Genomic DNA, 11,276 nt, shown 5'->3' on the forward strand with positions numbered 1-11,276 from the left:
CATAATCAAATATGATGAGTTTTGCACTATTTTAAAAAGTATCTAGAAGTGATAAAATTTACTCAGGAAATGTGAATTGTGACACATCCCAGAGATGTGCAGTGAGTGATCCTGTGAATTTAGTCCAGTCTGGGCACCTTTCTTCCAAACAATCAGGTATCAGTAATAATCTAATAATTCACTGATATATATTGCTCAATGGTTTCCTTATCAAACATATATGATTTATAGTTATTTTTCTAAGCAAAATACTCTTTTCCACAGGAAACTATATCTGTCAAGCAGCTTATTTAAAGCAACTTTGACATCTTTATTTCTCAGGCTATATATCAGAGGGTTCAACATGGGCACAATAATGGTGTAAAATACAGATGATACTTTCCCTTGGTCCAGAGAGCTGACAGATGATGGCTTCAGGTATATAAATGCTAGAGAGCCAAAGAAAAGAGCAACAGCCAAAATGTGGGAGCTGCATGTGCTGAAGGCTTTGACTCTGCCCTTAGTCGAGCGTATACGTAGGATGCTCACAATGATGAAGATGTAGGAACTAAGGATGGACAGGGCTGGGGCAAAGATATTAAATGCACTTAAGCACAGAACAACTACCTCATTTATAAATGTACTGGAGCAGGAGAGCTCCAATAGTGGAAAAAGATCACAGAAGTAATGGTTTATTATGGTCTTAGAGAAGAGTACTCTTAGCATGCAGGCTGTGTGGGCTGTGGAACCAAACAAGCTGATGCTATACACCCCAAATACCAACCAGAAACAGACTTGATTAGACATGGTAACATTGTAAAGCAAGGGATTACAGATGGCAACATAGCGGTCATATGCCATTGTAGCCAACATGTGACACTCTGCAATTGCAAAAACAATGAAGAAGTAGAGCTGAGTCATGCATTCAACATAGGAGATGGTGTTTTTCTCTGTCACAAAGTTCACCAACATTTTGGGTGTGATCACAGTGGATTGGCAGAGGTCAACTAAGGAGAGATTGCTGAGCAGGTAGTACATGGGAGTGTGCAGGTGAGTGCTGAGTCCAATCAGTGTGATCATGCCCAGGTTTCCCACCACTGTGAACACATATATTCCTAGGAAGAGGAGGAAGAGGGGCAGCTGGAGCTCTGGTTTGTCTGTTAATCCAGCGAGGATGAACTCTGTCACAAGGGAATGATTTCCTTCTGCCATTTTCTTCTGAGAATTCTAAGCAAGAATAGAAGAAAATTTTTAGAATAGGTTTTTATCATCCACACAATGAAATTTGAAATACAATTCAAGTCTGTTCAGTTCAGTTCTATACCTGTTCTTTGTCCGTGTTATCATTCAAAGGCCTTGAGATCCCAGTAATATGTGACTTGTAAACAAATATCAGATAGAACTCTATTTGCATTTTGTGCTGTTAAGAGTGGTTCTTAGAATTATGAATCCCTTACTATCCAAAGAATTTTTCTGGTAACTTTTAATGTTCCAAAACTTTCTATGACTTATTAATAATCCTGTCAAGTCTTGTGAAAAGAAAACATTTTTCTTTTTCATGAGAAAATAACAGTAACATAAAAAAATCAAAATTACACTTAATGATGAAAGAATGAAAGATTTTCCCCTAAGATGCTTAACAAGACAAGATGTCTACTCCATGTACTTTTATTCAACACAATACTAGTGAATCTAGCTAGGAAAATTAGGTGAGACAACAATATTTAAAGATATCCAGGTTGGAAAGAATATGTGGCACCATCTCTATAAATGACATAGGTTTGCATATACAAAAGCATAAGGAATCTAAGAAGTAATTAAATTCTTAAATTTAATGGTAGAATACAAGACCAACATAGCAATTCAATTTTATTTTTTACACATTTAAAATGAACAGCATAAAGTCCATTTACAATAGCATGAAGAAGGATGAATTACCTAAGGATAAAGTAAATGAAAATAATGCAAGATATTGCACTTAAAATTACAAAGTATTATTGAAGGGAATTAAAGACCTACATAAATGGGAGGACCTCACGTTTATGAGTCAAAAGCTATAAAGTTGTGGAAACAGCAACATCTCCCAACTTGATCTGCAAATTCAGGGCAGTCCCATGAAAATTCCATCTGTGTTTTTGTAGATGTTGACAGGTTATCATAAAACTGTTTTGAATAAACAAGGAACCCAGAGTAATAAAAAAATGAGAATGAAGAGTAAAGTGAGAGGGCTCACATTTCTCCATCTGGAAACTAGAAATTTATAGCAATCAAGACCATGTGAGATTCTCTTAAATATAGACATAGAGACCATTGGGTAGAATTAACAACATAGAAATAAACTCCTGTCTATGATCATTGGAGTTAGTTTAAGTGTTTTGTGGCAATTCCTTAGGGAAATAATAGATTTCAACACAATTTTGTAGGGACAAATACAGATGTACAAAACAATTAATTTGGACCTCTTTCTCACACCAATCACAAAATTAACACAAATTAATCATAGAACTTAGAGTAAGACACTAAAATCAAACAGGAGAATAAATCATTATGGTCTTCAATTGTATAATGGTTTCTTAGACAAGATACATAATAGCAAATTGGGCATCATGAAAAAAAAATTTGAATGGGCTCTTAAAGGATACTAGTAAGACAATGATTTGGGGACAACACACAGAATTGGTAAAATATTTCTAATGTATATTGAATTCGCTGAACACTAATAATGCCAAAAAAGAGTTACTAGTTAGTACACATAAAGATATTCTACAGGGCTGAGGTTGTGGCTCAGCGGTAGAGCGCTTGCCTGGCATGTGTGAGGCATGGGGTTCAAGTCTCAGCACCACATATAAATTAATAAATAAATAAAGGTCCATCAACAACTTAAAAATATTTTTCTTATAAAAGATATTCTACAATTTAAAAATGAAAAGGAAAATTATATAATTAATAAATAGCTGAAAGATTTCAATAAATATTTTTCTGTGAGATACACAAATGACAAATAAGCACCTCAAAATATTTTTCTTGATTAATTAAGATAATTAAAACCAAAACAGTGAGAAAACAATTCATACTCATCATGGAGGTTAAGAACAAGAGTTGAGATTAAGACAAGTGTTGGGATGAGTGGGAAATAATATGAAAATTGTACAAACTGTTAGGAAAACAGTTCATTACTTCATCTCATGAAACATAAAGCTCTCATGTCACCCAGCAATTTTTCTGCTGGATACATACCCACAAGAATGAAAACACACATTCACATTGTTTTTGTATGTGAATGTTTAGTGCAGTTTTGGTAATAAGACCAGAGAGTGAAAGCCATACAAAGTCCGTTCGGTAATGAACAGACAAGCAAAATGCAGCACTTCAATATAGTGGAGCATTATTCTGCAATAAAAGGGAAATAAGCTCTGAGATATGGCACATCATGGATGGGCCTGAAACATTCTTGAGTGAAAGAATCATAAAAGATCATGCATGGTTTGACACCATTTATACAAAGTGTTCAAAATAGGCAGATTCATCATGACAGAAAGTACTTAGTGTCTTCCACAGGCTGTGGGCTGGGAGGTGCTGGATGGGACTGCTAATGGGTTGGGCTATGTTTATGGTGGGGGTGGTGGTTAAGGTGTTCTCCAGTTGAAACATAGTGATGGACATATAACTTCACAGATACACTAAAAACCATTGAATTCTATACATGAGGAAGGTCAATATTGTAATATTTGAGTTACATGTCAATAAAAAACCTACAAAACAGTGATAACACCATGCTGGTGCTACAGAACATTCCATCACCACCTTCAAAACACCATACTGTAAGCCTTCCTCTTCTAGGTTATATTTGATGTTCATCTCTGTATTCATGCCAAACCTATGAAGTTTTTCTTCAAACAATATGGTATATATCTCACCCCCTCCAAAAAAAATGTTTTGCTATATAGTCTCAAAACAAGGAAAACACAGAACTTTTTCTACTGATCATTAAGAAATAGCAGACAAAGGAAGACATGTACTCAAATTTAAAATGTTCCTTTCAAGTGTTTTGTGACTCATCAGCGGGCCATCTCCTGCCATAGGCAACCATCCCTGATTGTGGGTCAATTCTATCCTGGAATAGTTGATGAATTTCTGCAATAGGAAATTGGTAATTCATGATCAAGACAAAGTGTAGAAGACTTTGAAAACCCATTATTCTATTCTCTGTCTCCATGAGATGACCATTATAAGTACCTGATGTATGTATGATCATTCAGCATCTGTCCTTTTCTGACTGGCTTATTTCACATAGCATAGCTTCTTCCAATTTCATCCATTTTGTATCAAGTGGCAAAATTCCTTTGGGAAAGAAAATCATTTTGAGTTCTTAGGAAAGAAAACAGTGATGACTCAAAACTGTTTATAAGTGTCAGATTTTGTGATTCATTAGATTTTTGCTATTTGATAAAGTACAAAAGAGGATTTACTCCTGGGTTACCCTGATTTTAGTAAACTATTTGATGCATCTCTTCTGATTATTCTATGGACATGACAAAGTTACGGGTATAGGTAAAATAGAGACTAATATTTCATAGGTGAATTGAGGAGACATCTGCAGACTACACACGAAGTGAGAAATTTTAAGTTATTATTCTAAAGGACATTGCATTTTGATTTGTCTTGAAAAAATGCAATTAATAAATAATTTCATATATGTAGTTATATATACATACACACATATATATGTAGAGAGATAGATAATTTTATCTTTATAGTTACTTAGTTTTATCTATCAATGACTTAGATATGCCATACAAGGAATAACTCTACAATGTATATGAACTAATAATTAAAAACTTTATGTTAGTGATTCAAGAATATACTATTAAGCTGTGCACAAAGTTTAATATTAAAACAAACTAAAGATATATATACAAAATGTTTTCTGTGGGTATTGAAGATAGCAAGATGAATAATATGAAATCCTTTCTCTTCAGAGTGTTAGAACAAAGAACAGGACAGGAAGGCCAAGTAGACACTGTTGTAAACACCTTGATTGGGCAGGTTCTACAGGTCAAACGTATTGTGGTTCTAGACCAGAATGGGTCAGTGAATGCTTCTATAGACAAACAAAAACATTTTTCTTCTTCTATGTCCTAACAGGCATCATATAAATATAACTATTATTTGAAAGGAACTTTGGAAGTTCTTTAGTTTTAACTCATAATTCCTTTTCTTTCCCTATTCTTTCATCACTTTATCCTGTGAAATTCTAGTTAACAGTTAAGACCCTTTTGTTAAGATCTTTAACAATGACATCCTAATAAGACCAAATTCTGTATATCAATAAGCATGTTACTTTGCCTCCATGTAGCTTGTGCTGACTATGAATTCCTATGAGTTACTTACCAGCTTTTATTCTACACTTAATTATAAATGCATTACAGGGCCAGCACAGTGCTTTGCATATAGCAAGTCTCAATAAGTTGTGATCAATAAAATTATTGCAAAAAAGCATAGAGATGAGTTGACACAAACTCAAAATGAATGAACAAAAAGTTCTCACACTGCCTGAGTTGAAATGTATAAACAAAGAAACATTTGCCATGGCTTCATACAGCAGAGGACAGGGAAGTCATAAGGTATCAAGGGTGTGTGGCTCTTAGAAGGAGAGACAGATAAACAGCGACATGCATCTCCTAATAGAATCTGCATCAAAAGATTCTAAGACTTAAATAGTAAAGGTATGGGATTCAGACACACCCTTCCTTCTTCTCAGAGAATTCAGTGTTGTTTGTTTTTCCTTTTTTTCCTCTGGAGGGAAATGACTTTCATGATGTGAAGAGGTGACAGACAAAGGTTTCCATTGAGTCACGAATTCTGATTTCTGGTAAAACTCTCTCTTCAAAGGTTGGCTGATATGATGACTTTATATGCTGGGAATAGATAATAAGAGTCCAATTAGGAACAATGATAATGACCTCCCACTGGAATCTCATCCCATAAGTATCTATTCTGGGGAAAATCAACCATTAGAATTTTCTTTTTTCCATATTGATTCTCGAGCGTTTAATATTTTCATTTGGGTAACATTCATTGTTTTTGTTGACTGTGGATTATAAAAAAGGTTGTGAGAGATAACTCTTACAACCTTGTGAAGTTCCTGTCAAGACATTTAAAAATCAAAATTTTTGGAAATTTTGAGCACACTGAAGAAGTTGTCTAAAGTGTGCCTTGCAATGGAAAAAATATTAAAGCAGGATGTGTAAACAGTTAGATTTAAACATTTTTATTCCCACTGACCTTTATTATTTGTTTTTAATTAATATGGTAAGAGTGCTTTTGGTATTATTTTAACTCAGGCAAATACCATGCTAAACTTTTATTTAACTTCCATGCTAAAATGTTTTATATGTTAACAAACATCTTTGAGGAGTATCTCAAATGAATGAAAAGATAAAATGAGAATCTTTTTCTTAATAAAAAAGAGAAATTTTGAAGGATAATAAAAGCATGTTTATATAGGAATAATTTTTCACTGTAAAGTATTTGGTAAAAATTATATTTAGTGTTCTTATCCAATATTTATCAAATGTTGTATGATTTTGTGCAATCTGTAATAATGTTTTCATAATTAATTCTATTTTAGAATTATTCAAAAATTTAGATATGAACCTATAATATGGTGTTTAAAGGAATTTTGGAGGTTTCTAAAACCTACCATTAAATATTTTTTAAAGGGAAAAAATTTAGAAATATAATTTGAAACCCTAAAAAAATGTTGCTTATCAATAATTATCAATCTTTAGCCCAGCATGGTGGCACATGCCTGTAATCCCAGGGGCTCAGAAGGCTAAGACAGGAGGATTGTGAGTTCAAAGCCAGGCTCAGCAATTTAGTGAGGCACTAAGCAACTCAGTGAGACCCTGTCTCTAAATAAAATACAAAATAGGCCTGGGATGTGGATCAGTGGTCAAGTGCCGCTGAGTTCAATTCCCAGTAACCCCTCCCTCCAAAAAAAAAAAAAAATAGAAGTAGAAGTAATATGCAATTCAAGACACAAGATCCAATTTTTATTCTCCAGAATTTGACAATATTTTAGTAAGTACAGGATTAACAAGCACAGATTAATAGAAAAAAATTTCTGGACACAAGATCATTATTATATCATATGTGATGAACCAGAGCTGTAACTGATTATAATCTGGAAAGGTTAAAAATGCATGAGAATTATGCACTTACACTTTTCATTGAATGGTGTTTAAACTTTCCAAAGACAGGATGGCATCAGGAAGTCATTTCAGGATGGGGAAGCTGAGATAATGAAGGAAAGGCCTTAGGAATGAGGAAAGGTTTGCTGAGATATTATAGGGATTACTCCACTCCATGGAGTAATGTCTACCTTTTCTGTAGATTATTTTAAAAATTTAAATTTGTTTTAATTAGTTATACATTACATTATATAAAATGGAGTATAATTTCTCATTATTCTGGTTATACATGATGTAGAATCCCACCTAGTAATATATGTACATAGGATAATAATGTCTGATTCATTCTACTATTCATTCTACTATTCTTCTTACCCCTGTACCTCCTCCCCTCCTTTTACTCCTCTCTACCTAAAGTAACTCTATTCTTCCCCAGCACTGCCCCCCCCCCCATTGTGAATTAGAATCTGAATACCACAGAAAAACATTCAGCTTTTGGTTTTCTGGGATTGGTTTATTTCACTTAGCATGATATTATCCAGCTCCATTCATTAACTGGAAAATAATTTCACTCTTATTTAAGGCTGAATAATGTGTGTGTGTGTGTGTGTGTGTGTGTGTGTGTAATTAATCCATTTATTATGGAAGGGCACTTAGTTGTTTCCATAATTTAGTACTGAGAATTAAACTGATTAACACTGATGTGGCTGCATCATTGTAATATGCTGATTTAAGTCCTTTGAGTATCAACTGAGAAGTGGAATAGCTGAGTTAAATGGTGGTTCCATTCCAAGTTTTCTGAGGAATCTCCATACCACTTTCCAGAATGTTTGCAACAATTTGCATTCCCACCAACAATGTATGAGTGTACCTTTTTCCCAACATCCTCACCAACATTTTTTGTTGTTTGTATTTATTGCTGTTTGTATTCTTAATAATTGCCATTCTGAATGGGATGAGATGAAATCTAGATTACTTTTTTTCTATATTCCTTTCAATTATTAAAACTTTTGACTATATGCATTTATCTGTAATTATATTTAATAAGGTCTACTATTATTTCTTTCTTTTTTTTTTTGGTACTGGGGTTTAAACTCAGGGGTACTCTACCATTAAGCCATATCTTCAGCCCTATTTTATATTTCATTTAGATACAGGGTCTCACTGAGTTGCTTAGCACTTCACTAAGTTGATGAGGCTGGTTTTGAACTCACAATCCTCCTGCTTCAGCCTCCTGAGCCCCTGGGATTACTGGCGTGCACCACAGCATCAGGCACATTTATTTCTTTAGTACAGTTTCCTCTCCATTTTGGAAATTTTCAACCCCAGGATTGCAAGCAACCCAAGTTTATTGTTTATTGATTTCAAATAAAGAACTTAGAGGACTCAACAGAGAGTTTCTAGATATTTTACTACTCACATACTCCTCGGTGGCAACAGATCGGGATACAGTGAAAGGCTGCCAACACCTACAGGCAGAGAGGGAATATGTAGCATAGGTCGCATGCCCACTGTGCAGGTGGAGTTTCACAAAAGTTTATGTGTACATTCAATCAGGGGAACGCTGTTTAGATCCTCACCTAAAGCCTGGACGTAAGGAAAGTGGTCAGCTTTCCCTCTCCATCTCCTATGTCATTGCATTACTTTAATGTTTTTATCTCACTGCAAGCTTTCTGAGGCACTGATTAGTGTTTAACATAACAGGAATCTATCTGATAGATTCCTATCTGACTTCCATAACCCTGTGCAAATATTTCAATAACATATATTTCACAAGTTCTCAGAATTACTAGAGGCAGAACAGATATTTCTGTTTTCTTAAAAAAAAAATTTCAATTCATAAACTAAGGCTTGGAAATGCAAACAACATTTCAAGTCATTTAATACTGATTACCCATTAATATGAAATGAAATGCTGGAGGTGATTTGTTTAATTCCTAGAGTATCATCTCACAATTCTATACACAGAAACCTTGTAAACACATCCAAGCAAAACTAACAGAAAGCCCATAGGTATGTGCTTGCTACATATTGGCATGGTTTCATATAAGCATCTTATACATACATACACATATATTGAGATATATAAACACATATATTGTTGTAGTATCATAAATTGGAGTATACAATCAAGTGAACAGGACATAGAAAATCAGGAAGAAAATGTCTTCTAGTTTGCAAAGTGGGGAATAGCCTCCCCTTTCTCATGACAATTATGCTTTTATGGCATGAGAAAAACATGACACTACATTGAAATGTTTGTTATGCATTTGAAAGCAAACTAATGGCAAAGCAAGTGCTGTTTTATGCCTGTTAAATGAGGAAGATGATTTTTTTAAATACAAATTATAAATTTACATGCTCATTTTGGGCAAAGAGGAATAACGTCTGATGCTCTGCCTCTGGGAACAGTAGTGCAGAAGAGCACTGGAAATCATGTGTTACTTGGAGACATCCATGTTTCTCTACTTAAAGCTTTGAAGCTTAGATACACATAGAACACAGCCATGACCTTCACATAAAAGCAATTTATCTGACTTCCATAACTCTGAGAAACCTTTCTTTCTTTCTTTTTTAAATTTTAATTGCTTTTATTAAAAAAAAAACACACGACAGTGGAATGCATCACAATTCTTAGTACACACACATATATAGAACATAATTTTTCATATCTCTGTATATATATATATATATATATACAGAGATATGAAAAATTATGTTCTATATATATATGTATATATATATATATATATATATATATATATATATATATATAAAGTATGTTCACATCAATTAATGTTCTGAGAAATCTTTCTACTGAGGGGAAAAAATCATCTGGATAGAGCCATCAACAGAATAGAAGAAAGGGGAGATGTGCAACCAGTGGATGCCACAAAGAGCTTCTGGGTCTTACTGATAGGGACAGTGAGTTACCTCTCAGGAGGACTTACTCAGTTTTCTCATTGCTATTATTTTAAGGTCACCTTTGGAAAATTACTAGGGTAGGGGGAAAGAGGAATTATTTTGGTAGCAATTTACCTTCTTTGCACCATTAAAGACATCATTTTTTCCTTCAAAATGGATAGTGAGTTTTGGGGTGAGTGGTATTCATCTTTATTCTGAAAACAATTTGGGAATTTTAACATTCCTAACTATATAAATACCCCACATGACTGCATGTTTCAGTCAGTTTTTCTGCCACTGTATCCAAAAGAATGGACAACAACAATTAGAGGATGGAAGTTTATTTTGGAGCTCACAGATTCATAGGTCCTAGTCCATAGACCCTATTCTTTGGGGACCAAGGTGAGGCAGGAGAGTGTGGCAGAGGAAAGTAGCTCAAGACAGGCACCAGGGAGAGGATGGGGGAGAGGGGCGGAGGAGTGGGAGGGAGGCAAAGAGCTCTTAACAAAGACAAAATATAGAGCTCCAGGATTCACCTCTGCCACCTACCTGCCTACCTTACATCCAGTTAATCCCTATCAGGGTATTATTGCACAGATTGGGTTGAAACTCTTATAACCTAATCATTTCACCTCTAAACTTTCTGGGGAGGGGGGTGGTACCTTATGTTCAAACATCACAACACAAGGGTAAAATAATGACACTACTAAATCCGAAACAATACATGTGTGAAGAAAAAGACATGGTTTCTTTCAGACATGGGAATATCTGTATGAAATTATCAGGAAATAGTGATGGTAGCATAATCCCAAAGTTATATAGCAAGGAATGTTCTATACACAAATATCAAGAATATAAAAGGATATCATCAAATGTATTTATTCTCTAAATTAAGACAAATAAGTCATGCTTAGAGTCATGTTTTATATGTATTATGCATAATCAAACATGTTGAGGGTTTTGAATTATTTTTAAAAACATTCCATTGTAATACAGGTTAATCCAGCTAGATGAATTCTGAAACACCCAAGTGCCTTTTCTGTGTGTGATCCTGTGATTTCAGTCCACCCTTGGCACCTTTCTTCCAAACAATCAAGTAATGGCAGTAATCTCATGTCTAATTGATAAACATTGTTTTCTCAAATGTTTCTTTATCAAAATTCTATGATTTTTAAACTTTTTCTATGGAAAGTACACTTT

General features: G+C 34.3%; 1 protein-coding gene across 1 annotated transcript; it reads right to left on the reverse strand.

Moving 5' to 3' along the window:
* Positions 1-231: 231 nt before the first annotated feature.
* On the reverse strand, positions 232-1,191 carry LOC124103157 (olfactory receptor 8G50-like). Its single transcript, XM_046459657.1, has one exon. It carries the CDS (start codon positions 1,189-1,191, stop codon positions 232-234), a length of 960 nt encoding a protein of 319 aa, XP_046315613.1.
* Positions 1,192-11,276: the final 10,085 nt, after the last annotated feature.

This window comes from Marmota monax, unplaced genomic scaffold (genome assembly GCF_021218885.2).
Source record: "Marmota monax isolate L192 unplaced genomic scaffold, Marmota_monax_Labrador192_F-V1.1 WCK01_AAM20220418_F8-fsc00409, whole genome shotgun sequence".
Lineage (NCBI taxonomy): Eukaryota > Metazoa > Chordata > Mammalia > Rodentia > Sciuridae > Marmota > Marmota monax.

Coding starts and splice junctions, on each gene's coding strand:
- LOC124103157 (XM_046459657.1), bottom strand. CDS start 1,191: ATGGCAGAAGGAAATCATTCCCTTGTGACAGAGTTCATCCTCGCTGGA.